Here is a 23,422-nt window from a genome sequence, read left to right as displayed (position 1 = left end):
CATAGCTTACACCCACTTATTATTCTAGTATTGACTAATGTAGTGCCATGTATTTGTTTTTTAACATCGCAAAATAAATTTATGCGTGTAGTGTCTGGTGAACATGCCTTGCATAGTTTAGGTGATTGCAATAATAATTATTTTTACAATGAAGAGCTTAATAATATAGGTAAAAATGCTGGAAATAAACGTAAATATAGTTTCCCCAAATTTATTCAAGATAAATACATTTTTTTATCATTCAAATTTAACAACAAGGTTTCGCTTCTACCTAACGATAAGGAATTCTTAAGAACCAATCTTTATACACCTTTAAAATTTAAATTAAATGAAAATGGAGCAGTGAAATGTGTCGAGTCCAATTTAGTTTTTTTGGATTGGAAATTTTATCCTTCTGATAAGTCCCTGCGGATCAGCTTTTATATACCCATGATGAAATTAAATGGTATTGTTAGAACCAAGAGATATTATACATTTCATTGTTTAAAAGGAATGATGGAATCAGATGTATTTTTAATTAATCATAACAATTATTTTAAAATTGGAACTATCTACATTACAAAGTTTACGATTAAATATTATAGCAATGCATATCTGTTTCATTCATACTTTGTATATTTTTGCAATGGTAGACTTTTAAATGAATTCAATAATATTATTGATAAGCATACTAAACGATTATCTAATCTATATAACATTAAGCTGGATACTGTGCCCTGTATATATTTTAAAATACTTCCCCAAAACATATCCAAATACAACCAATTAGTTTCCACTGCAATGGACAATGTAATTGAAATGCCCCTTATGAAGCCATTAAAAGTTATGTTATATAGAAGAAGTATTGATTCGCGCAATATTACAATTCCAGTTCTTTACTTCAAGGACTTGAACTCTGGTAAAATAAAACCAAAATTCCATTCTCTCTACCAAGCTGTCAGCGCTTGTCTATCCTTTTCTGATGGTAAAGTCATCCAAGATTCCATCAGGGTATTCAACTCATTTTCTTAACCCTTACATTTTACACCTTCTTTTGCACATTATTGTTTAATTTTATTATCAATAACCATTCAATTATCTCGCGATTAAATTATTATTATTACTACTAGCTTTTAGATTTTAAGTATTAGACATTTATTTGTTATAATTATTAGGTGAATTCTAGTAATTAGTTATTATTAATCTTTACATGGTAGGGGAATATGTTGTCTATCTAGATGCCTTAGTCGACTATTGATATTATAAATACACGCTGTTAATTAAATTAGTATCCACTGAATGAGCAACACAAACAATTCGTGTAACGTTTATACGAGTTGTAGAACTTATATCAATAATATTGATATAAGTTCTCAGATAAATTATGCAAAAAATGATACAAAATTATACGCAATTTTAGATATCTTAAACATAAAATCATAAGTGTTATGGCGACAGAAACTATTGAACATGGACCGAAATTAATAATATTAATAAATGATTTGAACAGAAATAATATTTGATGTGACGCAAGTAGTTGAATTGGAATATTGATAGAATGAAAGTGAATTGAAAAATGTGATATTAACTAAACGAAATTTTGTGAATATGCTTGTTTTCTCCGTTAGAAAACGCACAAAATGCGTTACCCTCCTCAAGGTGTAGTTGGTGAAGGTTAGTAGCGGGCCCGACTGCGGTTCATGCGGCGGAAACAGTGGCAGTTGTTCCCTGTTCTGTTTCCAGCCTGAGGCGGTTCACTGCCCTCACCGCAGCGTCATCCTGGCCTACACCAGGATGCCACCGCGCCTGAATCCCCGCTAGGACAGCCAGGCTCAAACACAAACCTACCAATTAAGCCAAGAGTCCAAGTACGCGCCCCAATGTTACAGCGTATAGCCGGGCACAGGTACTGTGTTCTACCAAACGTGCAGTGGGACACCAAGCATTATAAAATGGACACGTAAATTGTAGGGCGTATTAGTGCTTTTATGTCGAATCATAAATCACGACTATCAAGCGATGTATGATGGCGTTAAAAAGATTGAAATACCACAATGGATTGAAAAATCTAGTTCCTTCATTTTTGGTGGAATTGGTGGAGTTATATCCACATGTGTGATCCAACCCATTGACATGATCAAGGTCAGACTCCAATTACGTGCTTCTTGTGGCTACAAATCATCATTTTACAACATTTGTAGATGTATAATGGAAAATGACGGCATTAAGGGATTCTATAGAGGATTAGATGCTGCTGTGTCGCGGCAATTGGTGTATACAACTACTAGACTTGGAATTTTCCGATTATCATCTGATGCATTTTGTGAGAAATTAGATGTTAATATCTTGCCATTTAGCTACAAGGTTATAATTGGACTCTATTCTGGAGCTATTGGCGCTTTCATAGGAAATCCGGCTGACCTGTCGCTGATACGGTTGCAATCCGATGCCGCGCTGCCTCCAAATCAGCGAAAGAATTATTCCGGAATTTTTAACACTATTTTCAGGATTGTAAAGGAAGAAGGAATTTTTGCTTTATACAAAGGTTCTACGCCTACTATTATTCGAGCCATGGCACTCAACGCAGGTTAGCAATTCACTACGCAATTAATCATCAATACAATAAAAGTTACTTATATAGGGATGTTGAGCACTTTTGATCATAGCAAGGAAATTATCGCTAGGTACACAGATAATAAGACGTTGAATTCGTGCTTGTCAAGTTGTATTGGTGGATTTTTTGCCGTTACATGCAGCCTTCCCTTTGATTATATAAAAACGTGTTTACAGAAGGGCAAATCACAGAAATTTATCGCCTTAGATGATTCTTATAGTGGGTTTATGGATTGCGTAGTTAAGAACTACAAAGAGGGGGGGATAAGGCGTTTTTATGCATCATACGGGACTTATTATATTAGAGTGGCTCCTCATGCTATGTTAACACTTTTGCTAGTGGATTTATTCCAGTCACTAGCCAAAAAGTATACAACAGTACGCGATAAATCAAAACTCTAAGGAATTGTATCAATTTAAACACTAAAGGCATTTAAATTGTGTAATATAACGCTTGAATTATTATATACAATAATTTTTAATCATTGCCAAACGCAGTAACTAAGCGCTAAACTATTTATACGTAGTGCCAAACGGGCAGCATTGTGGTGCGATGATTATATTATAGTGGGGACGGATGCCGTGGGAGGATCAAGGTGTGGAGATGGAATCTGCGGATTCCTCCGAAGAACTATCTTACGTAATGAATTCCCCAATTTTATCCAACGTAGAAGAGAATTCTGGAATATTCTCGAATTCTAGCAATTTTGCAATTGATAATTCTGATCATGCGCACAGTAGCCTCATCAACTACTCAGTCTATAATTGTTACTTTTATGGCCAAATTGCCAACGTGATAAAGGCCTCAATGTGTTGGAGCATGTTTGGGGTTATTGTTACCTTTTTTACTGAATCCAACCATGGAATCTCCTTAGTGCGTTTGGTCTTCAATTTGTCCATCATACTTTCATCTCCCTTTGCCAGCATATTAGCGGGAGTAATTACGACTTTAACTTAGCGAACAAATATAAAAACTATCCTCTCAATTACTACTGTTATTAGAACCATAATTTGGTCCATTATGGTTCCTCTGTTTTGGTATTATTTGGGTATGGCACATATTAATGCAGATTATAAATGTGGGTACAAAAGGTGTTTCTTCTTCAACTTCTTGTGCTTTATGTTTATTGATGGGCTACAAGTATGTGATTATTGTTCTTTCTGGCAACCAATTAATAAATAATTTGTTATGATTCGTAATATAGGTTTCCTTTTCAAATATAGTTGACATCGATTGCGGAGGATTTGACAGTCTAAGCTTGCAATACGATGTACCTCTTTCTTATACCACACGGTACAGACTAAATACTGTACACCAGATAGTCTTTGATTTATCATTCTTTGTCGTATCTCTACCCGTGGCGTACTCAATTTACCGTTATTCATTGGCATACCCTCAAAATGGTTAGTCACTAACGTTATAGTTATAAATTAATACTTTTAAATATAAAATGGGTGTTATTATATACCAAAATTTATTTAGAAACACTAGCTTTTGCTTTGGGAATGCCTATCATTTTTTTACTCTTGGGTCTTATATCGCTAAGTTTCTATCTGTTCGGACTGCCTAACTCTCCGTGCCAAGAATATCGCAATGAAATTACCATTATTCGTTCATACAGCTTCAAGTTGGTACTGTTACAGCGTTTAAGAGACATTTTTGAAGGTTTTTGTATCACAATTCAAAATCACACAATATCTTCTCGCTTGTTGTTTTTAACAATTGAGACTGCATTTGATGATTCTTTAATATCGCTTATCATACCCTCTATTGCTATTCACAATGGGTGGTTCCAGTATTCGAATTTGATTAAACCAAATCTCATAGCAGTGTTTCTTATTTCATTAGGTAATACTATTATTTATGTAGGCAAGTTGGGTGGGGTAATTGGTATGTATTTCGTTCAGAGGAGGGGTATAAATGTTAATTCGATTTCTAGATCTTATTTAAAATTGTCCCAATTTACATTATTATCAATGCTATCAATATTATTGCTACCAGCTTCTGTCAAGTTGATTGACTGGCTTGGATTGAAAGGTTGGGTTTGTGTTTATATATTTGGATTGGTATTTTTCCTGTTTTTTTTATTCAATTCATTGCCAAAAGTTTGGTAAGCGTTCAAATATATCAATTAATGTAATATAGTCTGATATTGTATTGTCATTTGTAATTTATATTATTTATTATCATTTATAATGATTTGTTATTATTATATATCACTCATAATAAGCATGCAATATTTATTAAAGTATTAGATAATTGTTTATCAATATGTGTTATATAACTAATACAATATTTTTTATATGCCAATATGTATTAGCCATCTATTTCTAAATTGATAGACATGAAATTGCTTTATAATTTGTCTGACATATAATTTAAGTCCACTCGTCATATATATTGATTGTGAGTATGCTAAGTCACTTGATAGACTATTTCCATATTATGTGATTTTAATAAATAATGTTTAATTCAGGTTATCTACTCTACTGCAAAATGCAGTATCTGACTACCAAGTGAGACACAAAATATATTACTTTGTGAGTCTCTTTATCACTCTAATAGATGCACTGGTTATAATAGGCCTGAATTACTCTATACCTTTACCTAGTACCAGGGGATACTTTTTGAAGATGTTGTATTATGCTGCAGGTTTTTACAGTGTGTACGGAATCTTGCAGATATTTATTGGACCATTTATGCTCTACTGACATACATATTACTGTATATAAGTTCTGATACAATTGACATTAGTACTTTTATTTAATACGCAATATATCTAGATAAGCCTTTATCAACTACCATACAACGACTGTACTGTATTAGTGCAATTACATCCCCTGTCTAATATCCAGTTATTTATCTTTATTACATTATTCATTTGATTATTCATGACGATATCAACTTGAACGTTTGGAATTGATTAATACATCAATAGCAGTCTAAGTTAATTCTACGAAAATTCATTTATGTGATATATTAGGTGTTTAGATTTAATCATAAATTTAATTTCACTAAAATTTTAACAATATTTAGTTGGAATAATGGTAACTTGTTATGTGCAATATGTGTATTAAAATGATCTAATTGTTACTAGATGTTATGATGAAGATCGATTAAAATTGCATTAGTCAAACGGGGGATTATAACATTGAAGGAAAACGATAGAGGTAAATTCAAGTGGCTATTCAGACAAAATGAAGCAATGACATAGTAATAATCCTACCATCCGAATCATCGATACACCATGTCGAAATCGATAAAAGTGTCAATGCATGCAATGTAATAATTTCTACTCTAATGGGTTGTTGCTCATACTAATTAATTGGAGAGTTACTTGTTGTTATAATAACACAAATGACAAAGGTTATTACATTTAACTGAGTAAAGTGGCGAGCGCATTGTTGTCACATCAAATTATTAATATGATGAAAGGCTTATGGTATTTACATACTTTATCGAACAATAAAAATAGTTACTTTAAACCATATTAAACCTCATAATTATACCAATCATCCAGCATGTTTCTTATATATATTATATACATTGTTCGTTAAATGTACATGAGTGAACATATGGTTATTAATAACTTTTTGTATATTGATAACCACAAATCTAATTCTTAATCTATCTGCACATTTCCATCCTTCTTCAATTGTTATTCCTCTCTTTGCATCAATTATTTTTTATTTTTCGCTACTTTCGTGTCAATGCAATCATACTACGTGTACTCACTTTACATTGTTTCCCGTTCATCTAAGCATTTACTATTTGTATATGTATATATTATCTCATTTATATTTTCATCTAAAATTCAATTTTAATTAGATGTGTTTTGTATATATCAACTATTAGATATCTATCATTTGTTATTATATGGGTAGTGAATTTCTAGCTACTGTGTGATTATGGATATGCTGCGATAATTAGTTGCATTACATTAGCTACATTAATCATTGAATAGACAGGATATTGTGAGTGTATGTATTTCGTGACGAAATTGTTAAAGAGTAGTATATAAAAGGATGGAGTTGTAATGAGATATATATTTCGTCATCAAGTAACCAGGTTATTTTTTAGCCACAAGGGGACCTTTATATCACTGATTTGACCAAGTTCCTTGGTAAAACTTGTCAAAGTCCCATTCGACTCATTGTACTTGATTTTTATTGTAATCTGATTGTCCGCAACTATCACATAAATAGCATTTACAAACGAATCACTGGGTACAGTCAATATGTGGTTTTCGCCAAAAGAAACACTGCTTATTATCACATTGTCAGCATGAACGTAATTCAACTGCAACTTCACTCCGTCATCAGCCTTGGATAAAATAATTTCTGGTGGCAAATCATCATTTGCCAATTGTAATGATAAAATTCTTTCATTGGAATTAAAACACTCCATAAATGCTTCAAGTGTTTGAATCCATTTTGGAGGTAGGAAATCTGAGGACAATTCAGTGTAGAAATCCTTGGTCAAAATTTCCGCTTGGTAAGCCATTTCATAGTAAAAAAGTGTGGTTCGTATTTTATTGGCGGAGACTGTAAGAATTATTTTAGTGATGATGTGATGTTTAGGTACGATGTAAGATTTCTCACCGTCAATTAACAATATCTTCCCAATTCGGATAGACTTAGAATGTTCCTTATCTATAGTAATGTCAACTGTTTCAAAGCCCTGGAAATATTTTAGTTGTTGTGGTAATTCATCTTTGGTAAAATCCAACTCTATAAACTCAATGGGGATTTTAACTTTATCGAAGAAGTATGGATTTATGTCTTTAATCCATTGTGGAGGTGTATAATCATCGGGAAATGTAATAATTGATGGATCAATTTCTTGAGTTCTTTTAAGATTATAATTATAGCCATTGTATGTCAATAAAATCTGGTTATTGCCTATGGGATATATCCAAATATCTCGAAGTGGCGTATCCCTGGGTAATTTATAACTATAAAAATCATGCCACTTTAAATATCCAATAAAATTGTCATTATTTTCGTATTCGATCGACAAATGGATTGTGTTATAATATGCACTTCTTAATATTGAATGTTCAAGTATTTCGGATGAAAGATCAAGTGTTTGAATCCATTTTGGAGGTAGGAAATCTGAGGACAATTCAGTGTAGAAATCCTTGGTCAAAATTTTCGCTTGGTCAGACATTTCATAGTAAAAAAGTGTGGTTCGTATTTTATTGGCGGAGACTGTAAGAATTATTTTAGTGATGATGTGATGTTTAGGTACGATGTAAGATTTCTCACCGTCAATTAACAATATCTTCCCAATTCGGATAGACTCAGAATATTCCTTATCTATAGTAATGTCAACTGTTTCAAAGCTCTGGCTATATTTTAGTTGTTGTGGTAATTCATCTTTGGTAAAATCCAACTCTATAAACTCAATGGGGATTTTAACTTTATCGAAGAAGTATGGATTTATGTCTTTAATCCATTGTGGAGGTGTATAATCATCGGGAAATGTAATAATTGATGGATCAATTTCTTGAGTTCTTTTAAGATTATAATTATAGCCATAGTATATCAATAAAATCTGGTTATTGCCTATGGGATATATCCAAATCTCTTCAAGTACCATATCCCTGGGTAATTTATAACTATAAAAATCATGCCACTTTAAATATCCAATAAAACTATGATAATAACGTCTGGACCAACAGATTGTGTTATAATATGTATTTAATACTGAATGTTCAAGTGTTTCGGATGAAAGATCAAGTGTTAATGGTAGTGGGTGATTGAATATCATGGAAGAGAACCTGTTGTCGGCATTAAGTATCCATTCAGGGACTTGTGTAATGTCTTCCATTGTCATATCCCATTTGGCCACTTCTTTGAATAATCCCATTGGAGTAGCCCTAAGATGGATACGGATAGTAAATTTCATATAACCCACGGGTAAAATATATAATAATACATCAGATGCAGGCTTTATATCAACTTTCTTATCACCATAAGATATTGATCTAATCAAGTATTTTGTATCATATTGATCGTGTATGTAACCAAAATATCCATCGATATAAGTTAATGAATCGTGTAATTCATTTTGTGTCAAATCAACATCTATGTACGGAACTATTCTATTTAGACGTTCAACAAAAGTCCTTCCACGAAAGCCGGTCATCCATTTTGGAAATCTGAAATCATGTGGAAATTCTAATATTTCACTTTCATTATATGATAACTTCATTTTCATTGGATTGGTATCAACGATAAGAAAAAACGAAATAGTTATCATGATTTGTCTATTGTAAATGCAATCTAAGTATATAGAAGTATCGTATGCATTAGAGGGCAATTCGAAGTAAAAGTATCCATCCCAACTGATAATCCTATTGCTAATAAGGGGATTTATTACGATTTGAGAACCTTTAAAAATTGTTTGAGCTAGAGGAAGCGAATCTTGTGATAACTCAAAGGTTATATTATTATCTCTTGTTGATAATTCCTTTCCAGTAGCACCCTCATTTCCCCCATTGCCATCATCGTGTTGCAAATCTAGGGTATCAGTACAATAAGATATGTCAAATAATAGAGTTGTGAGACCATAGATGGCAAAAATAGTAGGAATCTTTACCAACTTCATAATTGTAAATAAGATGCGCTATTGGTGTCGATTGACAGCAAGCTTTGCTTTTAGGTACAGTTATTGTAATTATGAACCCTAATATTTCTGTAGAAATTACAGAATCTGGGAGTTTGAATAGTGAAAATAATGATTTATGATTTATTTTGAAATGTGATGTAAGTTTGAATACGTCATATGCCAACCCACTATTGCATGCAATTATGATATGTATTATATATGGATAGAGTGACAAATATCAGTGTATCTACTTTTAGCATTGGTGCAATTACATCCCCTGTCTAATATCCAGTTATTTATCTTTATTACATTATTCATTTGATTATTCATGACGATATCAACTTGAACGTTTGGAATTGATTAATACATCAATAGCAGTCTAAGTTAATTCTACGAAAATTCATTTATGTGATATATTAGGTGTTTAGATTTAATCATAAATTTAATTTCACTAAAATTTTAACAATATTTAGTTGGAATAATGGTAACTTGTTATGTGCAATATGTGTATTAAAATGATCTAATTGTTACTAGATGTTATGATGAAGATCGATTAAAATTGCATTAGTCAAACGGGGGATTATAACATTGAAGGAAAACGATAGAGGTAAATTCAAGTGTTGTCTTTATGGGTTAATTATGATTAAATAGTATTTTGGTATTATTCTAGTGTGGTAAAGTGGGTAATTGTTCAAAAATTTTTCATGTATAAGTTATAAAGACGCTTGTCCATTTACTATTTCTAATAAACTAACTGTTAGTGGCGTTTTTCTCGTAAAACGCATTGTACAATGAAACAATATTAAATAATGACAGACAATTCATAAAAAATAGCAAAGTAAGTACTTGGAGTAATTGAAAACCATGACATTAAAAAAACTCTTGTTTGCATTGATTATCCTATTCGAAAATTTCAATCATTCATCAACTCAACCACGTAATAATCATTTAAAATCATCGTTTATATTAATACAGAATACTTAAATACCATTTCCCAATGTCATAGTAAATAAAACAAAGTTTCAGCCTATAACATATGTAAGTTTCGTTTTACTAATATTGCCGAAATCAATATATTTAAATATGCGACTTGTTTCTCATGTGATGTAAAAAGTAAAATATTTTTTCCCTATATATATTGACAGTCTTACGCTAAATTAATAAAATTGACAATAATAACAAAATATTCGCTTCATTATAAAGATTAGCTTTAGAAAGCACATACATTGTACCACTAACATCTGAACTGATTATACAAGTACATTTCAACCCTACGTTTTTAATATTTCTGTTCACAATGATCTGATAAACATTAATTTTATATGCTTCGCTCCTGTTTATTACCCTAAATCCATTGTCTTCATTCAATTTAACTTGGTTGTGTTCCATGTTATTCATCACATATGGACACCGCTCTGGTATTGAACGCCCACTGCATGCATAATAGAATACTGATCCACATTTATTTAGAATTATGCTGCATTCGTAATTATTGTTAATTTTTTTAACCAAATTTTCGATTTTAATGTCTTCTACAGTGAAGTTACATCCTACTTGATTAACCAATTAATACCTGGATCAGCAGATTTAATTTCATTATATAAATAAACCGAATTGTTAGATTGTAGTGATTGTATTTGTGCTAATTCGCCAAATGCTTGCAATGGCGACGTAATATTTATATAATTTATATCATCAATTATATTGTTGTTCAAACACTCCACGTTATTATTATGTGATGTTAAATAGAAGATGACGTAATAAATAATCAAAAGACAAATCATTTAATTGTTTATTCAACTTATTAATTATTAATAATACTAATAGACTCATTTACATCTTTTAGCCGCGTTACATATGATATCATAATGTATAAAATTTTGAATGTAAATTAATTAATACTAAACAAAAATAAGTTACAATTCAATTAAATTGTGCCCATTTGTATTATTATTTACAAATATTTTACTAATATGATCCCCGTAGTTATTACAAGTTTTTCTTATCTCTTCCCTTACAAATCTCGCACTCTTCATGGCCAACTCAAACAGTACTTTATGGCTTGACTTATCAAGCATACATAAACCATTGTCCACGTTTATAGATACAATAATATCTAAATGAAATACTTTATACCTTTTGTAGGATCACATACAACAGTAATTGTACTAATACAGCGTGCTAAATCTTCATTTGATGGGTCCACTATGAATTGACTTTTAATATCACTTGGAGCTCTGCACTTAGTGATACCTATTGAGACTGCGATTGGGATGAATTCGATAGATATACCACCTATTATGCAAGCCACAATACTCGAATTTATTGAATGTGCTAGGAGCGACCCAGAATCATTAAAAATTTGTATAACAAAAGATAACCCACACTGTGGCATTGTATTAGTTGTAATTATGGTTTGCAATATTTTGTTAATGACAAATTCGTAATTCCTATATTTATTAGCGATACTGCCACAATTAGGCCGTATAAATATTGACAATCTTAGTCTATTTGGATATACAGCAAACGTAGGCTTAATACGTTTGCGACGTTCCTCATACGGACCCAACATGCTACATAAAACAGATGTATGATCACTTAGTGAGAATTTGATCCCATTTGGAACATTTAAAATGTTACCTGCTGTTATTTTACATGAAGCAGTTGATTCTCCGTTCAGTATATTTAGTTTGAAGTCTATATCTCTCATGTGATGCCTTTTATTAATAATTTTTTCCCCTGACATTTTGATAAATTATAAATTCTATAAAATTACAATTTTTTAAAAATGAAATGCGTATAAACAATGTGATATCTAACAACCGATGGCTGGATATTTTCTAGTCCTCTTGCATATATGACAAGTTATAACTGTCCAGATAATATTTCGTTTGATATTATTAATTTTTACTATATCTTCTTTAAAACTAATTGTTGATGTGAGAGCAGGAGATAATAATGTATGGCAAAATTTGCATAAATAGCGTTTAACAGATACATCAAGTCTTAATAAGTGTTTTCTAGAATATTCAATGGCCTTCCTCACATATATTCTAGCAAGATTGTTATCAAAATTATTAACAAGTGCTGCCGCCTGTATTAGATAGTTGATTCGTTGCACATGACATTTATTTGCTATATTATTACCCTCAACAAAAAAGTGAGAGTGATTGACCATATATAGTGTGCCCCAGAAATAAATTTGTATGCGATTCCAATTATTTGTCATTATATTTGTGCACGTCATTGATGCATATTATTTACACATCACAAAATTGTAACCATGCTAACTCATTTAGACGCCCAAATTGTGCCGATATAGTGGAATCACCTAACTTCGATTTTGTCCATTCTGCAATACATCAGTACACATACAGTTATTTAGGTGTGACTTACAACCTTCATGTACCTACGTGATCAAAGATTCAACTAATGGAATCTCCCTTTGTAGATCATTTTCTCTTGGCGACTTGGCCAATGATGTTTCAGCACAGGTATGTAATCACTGATCATATAGATATTTATCAAACCTAGCATTCTATACGGTGTAACTGGCAAGAAATTTTCACACATAATGAATCATCAGGGTTTGAACAAATTAATATAGGAATTTGTGAAGGAAATGAATTGATAGGAGAGGAATTCTCAGTAGGTTCATTGGAAGATGCTTGTGGTAACATTATGTTCAATATAGTAAAATGTAAAATGATGAATTGCGATTATTTTACGGTAATTATGCAATTAAATTTAGTTATCAACTGTGTCTGGGTAGTTAAATTTACTAATTAAGACTTAATGGTAGCAAGGAATTTCGTAACCACGGCTGGTTTTGTAGAGGCTTTCCTAAATGTGTAATTAGACATCTCATATAGATTCCACAAGATGGATTTATTACTTCAATAGACAAACAATTGTACAAAATATTTAATATAGATACGATGATAAGATAATGAAATTGACGCATAATGGACCACTAAGCTCTTAAAATATTACATTTTAAATTATCATATATATAATTTTACTAAAAAAGATATTCATATAACATAACAATTAAATCAATATTATGTTATATAGATATATGCCTAGTGTACAAGACATGTACGTAGTAAGTGTAGTATAATATACATGGTGCCTGACCAAGAAGCATCCAGTCAGTGCGATAATTTTACTCATTTATTGGAAAGAATTTATCATGCAGATACACCTAGACTCAAATTTTATTTGACTAGTCAAATTATTAAATGTTCGAGTGAAATAGATGATGAGGTATACAAGTGATAATTTAGACAATTGCCATCAAAACAATTAAATCAGTAGACATCGACTTTATTGCATTACTTATCCAATCAAATGGTTTATTTACACTACTGGGACTTCAATTAATTCAATTACTAACACGTTCCAGGCATTGTGCAAGGATATTGGACTCTTTGAGACCTTTAATCGTGTCAATGTTGTCTGAATTGATGTATAAAAATAATATCGAAAATGAAAACATTGAGGAGGAAATTAAAAATGATTTGATAATCAATGGAATTGATTGCCTAAGTTTGTATTATAGACACCTACCATATTACCGGTATTGCGATCTTAATGTCCTTCATGAGAGCAGAACTGAGATTATACAAATATTATTCCCCGATGCCTATGACAAAAGCTTAAATAATGCATTAAAATTTGGATATAACTCATCGATTAACGAAGCGAAATGCCCATACTGTTCCGGATCTAAAAAAGTATCTAGTGACGATACTAATGAATTTGATAAATTGTTTGGCAATAATGATGAAGTTTATGATATGGATTATAAATGGCAAATGGAAACTTTTAATAATATAATTAAGGAATCAAACTTTGCTGACAAAAAAATTGTTTCCATTATTGGTTCAGTAGCTAAATATTTATTGGGAAAAGTTGATATTAAATGTTTCCATAAGGCAATAATGAATTGTTCAATATTGCTATCAATAGGGGATACTGATTTATCTAAGCAGTGTATTGAAGTATTGCTTAAACATGACATATCACTGGCAATTAACGGGCTAAGTATTATTAATAGTAAAAAAATATCTAAGAAAAAAGATACCATACAGAATTTTAAACAACACTTTAATGCAATCCTTGCGACACAGCTAAATAGGGAAGATCTGTGCGAGTTTTTTAGTATAATATGCGACAATATAAATCTATTATCTAGTATTGATGAAGTTCAATTGCTGGCTAAAAGAGCTTATATTGAAATATTTGTGATAATAGAGAATATAATGAGAAGTGGTAAAATTGAAACTGGAAAGTTTGACATATTTTATGTTTCTTGTAACATCATTGAGAATTTAATGATTTACTTAGACAAATTTGAGAATGATCAATCTGATGCAAATAATTGTTCCTCGCTAGACATCCAAGATAAGCTAATTGATGACATAACCTCAGTTACTGCTGGAAGCTATAAACAAGTGAATATAGGGAATATATCACAATTATTCAAAACATTTCACGACACGATCATACTATTCTTTGATTACTTTAATTTTTTGGATGAAAAGTATACCAAAGTTGTTGCCACTAAGAAAGTTATAATTTCTTGCGGAGCCAGATTAGTTGGATGTTGGATGTACCTGGAACCAATTCATTTAAGAGTACAAGTGAGTAATTTCATTATATAGTTTAAAGGGACAATGAATACAATTTGCAATTTTTTTCATTGGGATGACTTCTTGTGGCTGCTACCTGCACTTGACTATTTTGAATCGTAAAAAAACGTTCATTTAGACACGAATTGTGTGATTACCCTTCACTTATAGTTAAATTACTTGAATCATTCTATTACCTATCCACATCTAAAGATATTAAATTTAAAGATAAATTAAGTGGAAAAGATCATGATATTTCCCTTAAAAAATTATGTATATTAATCATCAGGCTCTACTTAGATACTTTAGTTGAACCTGCATCATTGTTGGTTAGCGTTGATAAAATTATTGATGAAAATGAGCTTAATAAGTTATACCAAAATATTATGGATAAAATAGATTTTGAAGAACTAAATAAGGATATTGGTGACAATAAAATCTGCCCCAACTACACACCAGTTAAACTGGGGGATATTTTTAATGAAAATCCCCTTGAATACCTACCAATTCCGTACAATCACATTGAGGACCAATACATTGATTTACATCGCAACATTAACAAGTTAATGACAGTATCGACACTAACAAACAAGGACTCAGAATATATACATCTGATAGCATCAACTTATACATCGGTATCACTGGCTAGAGTTGAACACGAAAACTTCTTGCCCAATGAATTTAAGGATTTCTTATATGTAAGTACATAAATAATTAAGAAACAAATATGCAAAGGTCTATTAGTTAGTGACAATGACGTTTTTGAATCTTGCTTAAATACTTCGATTGTCATGAGCACCAAATGTTTAAGATTCAAATCTATATTAGACACCACATTGTATTATGGTAATGTGGCTGTGCATAGTACTTCGGGCAAAAAATTAATTTCATACCAGAAACTTATCATTCCATAATTGTACAACATTTCATAATTATTGTATAGTTGAATACAAATGGCTTGTGTTAGGATTTGGGATTTATCACCCAAAGTAGACGAAGAGTCTCTGAATCGAGTGATGTCATATTTTGGTACTGTGGTAGATTGCCGTGTGATAAGGGCGAATAACGAAAAAATTCAGGCAAATGCGTAAGCAAACAAATTAATTTAGTTATGTAACTTTTGAAATGGAAGAATCAGCAAAAAAAGCAGCTAGTGCCGATAGAAAGCTTGAGTGTGGAGGTTGTCCGCTAAGGATTGAACTTCATGAGGGATTGATGTTTGGAAAAATCGCATCTACGCCACAACCGGGTAACCAATCATTCAAACACCGATTAATAAATGATGTATTTGCCACTATTAATTTTAGTGTAATAATAATACAGGCTGCTGGTTTTGTTTAGCCAATGATTCGTGCGAAATACATATGATTTCATATGTATTTAATTATGTAAAGACAACTTTTATTCAGTGCTATTTAGCTATTGCAAAAGGAGCCCTCAACAAATTCCACTGTATTATAACTTCAATAGACCATTTTCCAAATTTATTACTAAGTCCACCTGCCATAAGGGAGGATATAAAGTATGCAGTCAATATTGCAATTAATATTATCATTAATAGGGTAAATTTAGTGATTTATTGATTGAAACAGCTGTTATATAATTCAGCATATACAATAATTATTCACTATAATTTAGGGACAAGGGGCTATTGCATTTGAGAGATACATGCCTATGAATTCCGAAAATGCCAATCATTTACAAGTACAAGTGGCAGCTGTACCAATTGATACTGCCCATTTTGGCAATATGTTTGTCAAAGTGAGTGCATACCAAAATATATTTTACATATATCACTACAACAATTTCCATTATATATAATTAATGACGTAGAAATTTAAACATATAAGATCAGAACCTTTTTGCTACACTAAATTTCTAGAAGAAATCCCTGAAAAAATTTATGACAAAGAACAATCATACTTTTTACTTCACCAAGTTGGTAGACGAATTGGATCAAGCAAAATATCAGAAAGTTGTTATTTATGGATCATAGATAAGGATAAACGAATTCCACTCCAAATTGGCCGTAAAATTATCGTAGATTTGATGGATCAAACGGAAATAGAGTTAATAAAGCCCCTAGAATCACAACAGGATGTAAGGTCTGCCGCCGTTAATTGGCGTAATTGCCAAGTATCCAGGGAAGAGGAGGAGAGGTCGGCTAAAAACTTGATGGAATTGATTAAAAATGAGTTACTCACTTGATATTGCAGAACAATTTATTTTCTAATTATTTAAGTGTATTATATGTTGACAATTTAAACGACAATCGATTATCATTTTAGAAAGAATCGTCAATCTCGCCCATTTAATTTGTTTTAAAATTTCTAGTTAGAAGCTTAAATTAGAAAATATACAATACGATATATAACATTATATATGCTGAGATAAGGTTAGATAGCCTGCGACATAAATTATAGGCACAGGACTTTGTTACCCTATATATACCACTTAGTGTTAGTTGTTAAATGCAGTAAAATGGATAGTGACTCGGATTACGAAGAAGAGTTTGAAATTACTGAAGATAAAATACAATCAATGCTTAAATTTTGTGCTAATGGATCCAGTAGTTCAATTAAAAAATTGTTGAAACTATATCACAACGCCATTAAGTGCAGATGCTCGAAGAAGGACGAAAATAGGAACAAATTTTTTATAGAGGAATCTGTTTACTTAGATTTGATTGCTAAGTCACAGGAATATGCATCGATACTGTTTAACCAAACCGGACCTGTGGTTGATGAGGGTCAAGATTATAAAATTAAAATTACTGCCAAAACTTTTGTTTTAGATACTATACAACTAGTCTCTTCTAATAAATCATTTATGGATTCTATTAAATTATCCCTAATTACTTTATCTAAACCTAATATTTTAAGATGGATAGTAGCTATTGGACACGTTGAATTACACTTTTTAAAAATTGTATTTAAGATATTGTCAAATTATCCAAATCAAGGAATAAGACTTTCTTCATTTTCACTGCTAAAATGTTATTTGGATATGATTATGTTGCCAGAATATAACCTCACTCAATATGGTACGTTGCGCTTCTTATATATAATGTGATATATATATATATATATATATATCATATAAATAACACATTATATAAATTAATAAAGGACACGCATTGCATAATGGACTAAAAAAATACAATCCCAATGACCTATCGACCACAAAAATAAACAACTTTTCAATTGGTATATATAAATCATACCTACGTTCACTATCTAAGGGATTAAACCCCAAAAATTGGACCTTATCCCGATTATCTCGCAATTGTGTTGTTGAACTTTTGGTGATGATTCACAGCGATAAACTGTACATTGTCGCATTTAGGCAACTTAGGAAGGTATCTATTTGTATATTCATTTCATATGTTTATTATATACATATATACATGAAAAATATCCTACTATTGCTTATTTAGATAGGTAAAGATACGATTGATGCCTGGAAAAAATCAAAACTGGATAGCATATGCAATTGGGCATTTGTAGAATCTCTTACCATTTGGGCTACAGTCATTGGCCGCACAACACCTAAACTAGATCATCTCGTATATCCTCTGGTGACGATTTCCACAGCTTCACTAAAATTAGGTCAAAACAACGAAAGATTTGCACCATTTATTTTGTGCATATCGAAGGAGTTGAACCACTTATCTCGGGATATAGACAAGTTTATACCCATAGCATCTCACCTACTTACACTACTGGATAAATTGTCTAAATCAAAGGAGTATTCTAAAGTTAAAATGCCAACCATCGGAATAAAAAATAATGAAAATAATAATAACAACAAATTGCTAGGTGAATCGCACTCGGCATATGAAGACACTGATGCCGAACATGAATATATTAGTGATGAAGATTGTGGTATACATGTTGATAATCATGCTGCTGATAAAAGAAAACCCATGCCAGAACTTGCAATATTCAAATTATCACTATCCCAAAATAATAAAGACTACAATGATATAATGTATCATGTCGAAGATCTGTCCAGAATTATTATAACTCAACATATATCACTACTAGCACACCATCCCTCATTCCCTGAAATAATTTTGCCTATTGTTAAACACCTGAAGAAGCATAAGAACAGTAAACCTTGGATAAGGAAATTGCTAGGTTTGATCGATGAATCGGCGGACAGGATTAGGAGCTTGAGGAAAGAGATCAAGTTTGACAAGGTGAATCTAGACAAATTGATCTTCTTCAAAACATCTAAAATACCGATTATAACACACAGCTTCCGTGAAATGGAACTGTTGGAGAAGGGGATTGCTAGTGTACTAGTTGCCAACTCTAATAAGCAATAAATTTGATTAAATAATCCTATTAGACATGAAATATATCAATGCACGTATTTCACCTTCATTAATTATACTAATATAATAATTCATTAGTGGTTTAATCAATAGTTGTTGTTTACTGTACATTAAAATCACATCAGATTTTTGATGTTAATTAATAACTATAAATTAAATTTCACGAATAATTGTAATAATACAACGACAAATTAGATGATAAATTAAATATACAGCCATAAAAATGACAAATAGTTAAACTAAGTAATTTCCACTGTGTAAGCACCAGTTATTCATATGCGATCTTTAGCGAATTAATCTTGTTTTGGATATTTATTAGATCCTTCCTGACTTTAGCCCTACGATAAAAAATGGGACAGTCGCTATTAGAACACTTAACTACGTTGTGCAAACTCTGTTGACACCTAAATCAGCTTTTATTAAATCATATATATAAAAATGGAAATTATATACCTCTGACACTCTGACCACATTGAAGCAAAAGCTTCCTCCTTTACCCTAAGCGAATTAATTTGTTCCAAAACGAGCTTAGATTGTTCACTTTCTGCACAGTATTTGCAAAGCGGTGGAGTTTGAATTATACTAGAACAACTCATACAGCGATAACTCTTGGTCATAAATTTTGATAGGGCACCAGTAGTGACTGTAGACTCAGTAATTATTCTGGTGTGGTCACCGGCTAATTAACTTAATTACTTACAAAACAGAGATTCAGGGTTGGGCATGATTACTTCGAAAAATTTCATAATTGTAGATTTTATGGACTCAAGGTAATGACCAGTGTCAATGGGTAGATCATTTTCCACAACATAAAGCGGATCCTCTGCCCTATCAAATTGGGGCTGACCTACATAAATTCTGAGATACCTTTAGTGCCCTTTGTTATTATATAACTAATACGATCTCCCACTCCTGGAGCATTGGTGGGTTCCCTAGCCTTCATTTTCTTGGCAAGCTCAACGTGAGGCAGCCTTGCTTCATAATCTTGTTTGCCCAAAGACTTGGTAACCACAAGTAGAGATATATCTATTTCATTGGTTAGTAAATCCTTAATTTTTTGCTTGGTAAAATCAATAGCACCCTGCAAATTAATATCAATCAACAACAAATGTAACACGCGTTCCGTCATCTGTTGCACCAGCATGCAAAAATCTCTCCGCACTGATTCTATTCCCTTACAATCTATCTTATCATATTTATCAGAGTTGCTATAGAGTAAACCAGCATAGCGTTTTTTGGTAAGGAGTAGGAATGGAAAGTAGACCTTTTCAAATACAAGTTTGATTGGCTTAATCTCCTCCGAAGATATCTTATTCGCGGCTTCAGTACCTAATTTCATAGCTTCCTCCACGGTGCCTACACCAAAATTTATCATCACGGAATCGGTATCACCATAGACAACTTTTGCATCTGCACTGTAGCCATTGGCAACTGTATACATCCTTTCAATTGTCTATATCACTAAGAAATTACCATAGCAGTCTTTCCTATTAACTGACGACCAAACGAAGTGATGGCCGTTGCTAATTGGACGCTGGGAAGCCAACCGCCTGACTAAATTAGTTAGTGATTACCGACGCTCCTGTATACCCGTAAACAGAATTTGCAGTGATTTTTAGGGCATATTGACGACCATTTAGCACATTTTTGGTGAAAGGATCTTCACACATCTTCATCTCATGCTTAGCTTTGGCCCTAGCTGTTAGCAAATTGTCTACCACAATCGGTAATAGGCCCTAAATAAATATCATTAAAACAAAGTTATCATAGGTATTCAATAGCATACATATCAATGATAAATAAATATATTTATTATATATGAATAGTAACAAATATAAAAACCGACTTCTAAATTATTTTATAAAAACTACAAATGTTATACTTACAATATGTAATAGAAATAGATGTAAATGGACATTCCAAAAATAAATAAATAAATGGATAAATAGATGGAAAATTATGCATTTAGGGTTGTAATAATTTGCGATGGACTTACCACTTTAATATGCGGCTTAATAAAGCAAATCCCCTCATTATCCGGGACTCTAGTAAAATCCTTTTCGTCATACTTATGAAGATCCTCAGACCGTATTAGCGTTGAATAACATATATTATGGGCGATCATCAATGATGGGTATAGCGATTGGTAATCTAGTACCGCAATTGGGACTTTATGATAGCCTTTAATGGGCTCCATAACCATCGCTCCTTCGTAATTCGCTTCTTGGCCATTTGATTTTATGCAAGGCATTACCAGGTTCATTACTTTACACTGCCGCAATATCTGCATTGTAACCTTAATTTGTTGGCCCCTGGTAATTAAAAATTTGATAGGCGTACCAGTAACACGGGCCATTTCCACGTAATTAATTAGTAGTAACAGTTTATCAATTAACTTAAGAGGGAGTAGTGAATCCTTAAGACAGTAATTAGCAAGTCTACGACGCTCCTCATTTGTACCATAATGCAAGCTTTTCATAATACTATAGTGTACATCATCTTTAAGTTCCTTTAAAAACTCGAAGGAGACATAGTTCAGGGAATATGACTTAAGACTGTATTCACGGCGTATGAGATCATGCACGTCAAAAATTATCCTTCCTTCAATATTTATATCCTTATTTTCATACAAACCAAGTTGTCTATTAGATTTAACCCCTGATTTTACGGTCGTAGGTATGTTTTTGATTCGTCCCAGATAACAAAATTCATCCAAATTCAATGACATAGCCCTTTCTATTAGATAGGGTATATCGAAGTTTACAATGTTGTATCCAGTTATTAGATCAGGATCCACCTATATGGGCGTTGATTATATTATACAATTGCTTTGGATTAATAAATTAATGTAAATATAATATATATGTAAAACGTACTGCACGAAAAAATTGTGACCAAGCAAGCAACATATCTGTTTCATTGACGAATGAAAAAATGCACGTCCCAGAAATCGGAGCACATTCCCCAATTGTGAATATGAAACTCCATTTTTTATCGGGGAATCCAACTGTTTCTATTATAGAGGATATTGCAATAACTGGGTCTTCTTGGGCCGAAGGGAAGCCGTTGCCCTCACGTTTTATGCATTCAATATCTAAGTCAGCGTATTATATTAAGTCTAATTATTCATATAATGAACTATTAATATCATACAACAACACTTATACATACCAAATGATAAAATTCTTATTGCCCCCAAAGAAATCCACTCGCCAGAAACATCCAAAGCTATTACAGAATTATAATCAAGGTCAATCTCTAATGAGCAGTGGGAACTTTGCTGATGTTTCGGTATAATTGTATAATCAGAGACTACATTGGAAAAAATATACCCTTCAACCAACAGCCACCGAAAATGCTACAATCAAGTAGAAATCGCATTACATAAGGAAGATTTGCCTCAAAAACCATTCGCTCAAATAACACAACATCACCATTATCGTCTAAAATTAACTTGAATATTACCTTTGATTGATATTCCATTTTCAATAAATGTTCTTAGTGTGGAAACCATTCTGGGCAATGCAACTGTAATTTTTAAAAAATCAATGCTATTGTCAGGTGAATAAAACATGAGAGACTGTTTCTTGACTATTTCAATTTTTACTACAAATAGGCGAGATTTCTTGAAGTGCTGCGACTTCAAATATTCCTACATTACATGATATATAATATGAATAAAAAACACCATTGATGCTATAATTTATAACAATATACCAATGACGTAACATACGTTAAGAAGTATTGTAAGCTTTTCTATATGATGTGGAATGAAATTTGGTGGCATTTTAATGTAAAAATAAGGCCAAAAATTGTATATATTTAATAAAATACTGCTGTGGTCTTTCATTACACCGTAGATTCTGACAATTGAAATTTCGGTCAACATCATCAAATTGTTACTAGTATCATTGAATTTACTGTAACACACATTCCTTTCTTGTATTTGTTCTAATGGAACCAATTGCGTTGTATAGTCAGCATCTATTTGAAACACATCTATTTGAGTTATAACCTACATAAATCACCATAAGGATCTGAATTAATATAAACTTACGTGTCTCATTAGGCCTCAAAACATGCTGTAAACTATTTGACCATTTCTGATGGGCTTGCATCATTATATTAGGGTGTAACGTGCTATCGTCTATTGCTGCCACATAATATACGCATCATAAGTTAACATACCAACATTCTAGTCTATCCCTTTTATCTACTATATTAAAGAAGACGAAATCAATAAGT

The 23,422-nt window shown here is 31.9% G+C and overlaps 11 protein-coding genes across 11 annotated transcripts; 7 read left to right on the top strand and 4 right to left on the bottom strand.

Moving 5' to 3' along the window:
• Positions 1–81: 81 nt before the first annotated feature.
• On the top strand, positions 82–1,011 carry BmR1_04g09165 (hypothetical protein; the record flags this gene model as incomplete). The annotated part of the gene is made up of 1 exon (XM_012794963.1): positions 82–1,011. The coding sequence occupies one exon, from the start codon at positions 82–84 to the stop codon at positions 1,009–1,011; it is 930 nt and encodes a 309-aa protein (XP_012650417.1).
• A 987-nt stretch (positions 1,012–1,998) lies between these two features.
• BmR1_04g09160 (mitochondrial dicarboxylate carrier) lies at positions 1,999–2,994 on the top strand (the record flags this gene model as incomplete). The annotated part of the gene is made up of 2 exons (XM_021482761.1): positions 1,999–2,566; positions 2,621–2,994. The coding sequence occupies 2 exons, from the start codon at positions 1,999–2,001 to the stop codon at positions 2,992–2,994; spliced, it is 942 nt and encodes a 313-aa protein (XP_021337210.1).
• A 175-nt stretch (positions 2,995–3,169) lies between these two features.
• BmR1_04g09155 (conserved Plasmodium membrane protein, unknown function) lies at positions 3,170–5,304 on the top strand (the record flags this gene model as incomplete). Its single annotated transcript, XM_021482760.1, has 7 exons — positions 3,170–3,529; positions 3,551–3,641; positions 3,663–3,733; positions 3,798–3,996; positions 4,076–4,441; positions 4,463–4,703; positions 5,070–5,304. 7 exons carry the CDS (start codon positions 3,170–3,172, stop codon positions 5,302–5,304), a joined length of 1,563 nt encoding a protein of 520 aa, XP_021337925.1.
• On the bottom strand, positions 6,650–9,205 carry BmR1_04g09150 (hypothetical protein; the record flags this gene model as incomplete). Its single annotated transcript, XM_012794960.1, has 1 exon — positions 6,650–9,205. One exon carries the CDS (start codon positions 9,203–9,205, stop codon positions 6,650–6,652), a length of 2,556 nt encoding a protein of 851 aa, XP_012650414.1.
• BmR1_04g09145 (hypothetical protein) lies at positions 11,122–11,951 on the bottom strand (the record flags this gene model as incomplete). The annotated part of the gene is made up of 2 exons (XM_012794959.1): positions 11,122–11,321; positions 11,342–11,951. 2 exons carry the CDS (start codon positions 11,949–11,951, stop codon positions 11,122–11,124), a joined length of 810 nt encoding a protein of 269 aa, XP_012650413.1.
• Positions 11,952–12,020: 69 nt separating this feature from the next.
• Positions 12,021–12,383, bottom strand: BmR1_04g09140 (ribonuclease P subunit RPR2; the record flags this gene model as incomplete). The annotated part of the gene is made up of 1 exon (XM_012794958.1): positions 12,021–12,383. The coding sequence occupies one exon, from the start codon at positions 12,381–12,383 to the stop codon at positions 12,021–12,023; it is 363 nt and encodes a 120-aa protein (XP_012650412.1).
• Positions 12,384–12,411: 28 nt separating this feature from the next.
• On the top strand, positions 12,412–13,190 carry BmR1_04g09137 (conserved Plasmodium protein, unknown function; the record flags this gene model as incomplete). Its single annotated transcript, XM_021482759.1, has 10 exons — positions 12,412–12,482; positions 12,505–12,570; positions 12,591–12,699; positions 12,723–12,792; positions 12,813–12,878; positions 12,900–12,934; positions 12,957–12,973; positions 12,996–13,056; positions 13,078–13,118; positions 13,139–13,190. 10 exons carry the CDS (start codon positions 12,412–12,414, stop codon positions 13,188–13,190), a joined length of 588 nt encoding a protein of 195 aa, XP_021337924.1.
• BmR1_04g09135 (hypothetical protein) lies at positions 13,331–15,752 on the top strand (the record flags this gene model as incomplete). The annotated part of the gene is made up of 5 exons (XM_012794956.1): positions 13,331–13,471; positions 13,492–14,850; positions 14,872–14,957; positions 14,978–15,536; positions 15,558–15,752. 5 exons carry the CDS (start codon positions 13,331–13,333, stop codon positions 15,750–15,752), a joined length of 2,340 nt encoding a protein of 779 aa, XP_012650410.1.
• Positions 15,753–15,791: 39 nt separating this feature from the next.
• BmR1_04g09130 (CWF19-like protein 1) lies at positions 15,792–17,046 on the top strand (the record flags this gene model as incomplete). Its single annotated transcript, XM_021482758.1, has 6 exons — positions 15,792–15,925; positions 15,948–16,087; positions 16,162–16,226; positions 16,248–16,400; positions 16,477–16,599; positions 16,672–17,046. 6 exons carry the CDS (start codon positions 15,792–15,794, stop codon positions 17,044–17,046), a joined length of 990 nt encoding a protein of 329 aa, XP_021337923.1.
• A 273-nt stretch (positions 17,047–17,319) lies between these two features.
• BmR1_04g09125 (NOC2, nucleolar complex protein 2) lies at positions 17,320–19,168 on the top strand (the record flags this gene model as incomplete). The annotated part of the gene is made up of 3 exons (XM_012794954.1): positions 17,320–17,881; positions 17,967–18,196; positions 18,275–19,168. The coding sequence occupies 3 exons, from the start codon at positions 17,320–17,322 to the stop codon at positions 19,166–19,168; spliced, it is 1,686 nt and encodes a 561-aa protein (XP_012650408.1).
• Positions 19,169–19,445: 277 nt separating this feature from the next.
• Positions 19,446–23,295, bottom strand: BmR1_04g09115 (DNA polymerase delta subunit 1; the record flags this gene model as incomplete). Its single annotated transcript, XM_021482755.1, has 13 exons — positions 19,446–19,581; positions 19,631–19,856; positions 19,878–20,024; positions 20,045–20,630; positions 20,651–20,731; positions 20,752–20,913; positions 21,177–21,974; positions 22,054–22,271; positions 22,349–22,489; positions 22,510–22,591; positions 22,632–22,829; positions 22,911–23,176; positions 23,235–23,295. 13 exons carry the CDS (start codon positions 23,293–23,295, stop codon positions 19,446–19,448), a joined length of 3,102 nt encoding a protein of 1,033 aa, XP_021337922.1.
• Positions 23,296–23,422: the final 127 nt, after the last annotated feature.

This window comes from Babesia microti, chromosome IV (assembly GCF_000691945.2).
Source record: "Babesia microti strain RI chromosome IV, complete genome".
Lineage (NCBI taxonomy): Eukaryota > Apicomplexa > Aconoidasida > Piroplasmida > Babesiidae > Babesia > Babesia microti.
This window is presented reverse-complemented; position numbering and strand designations above follow the sequence as displayed.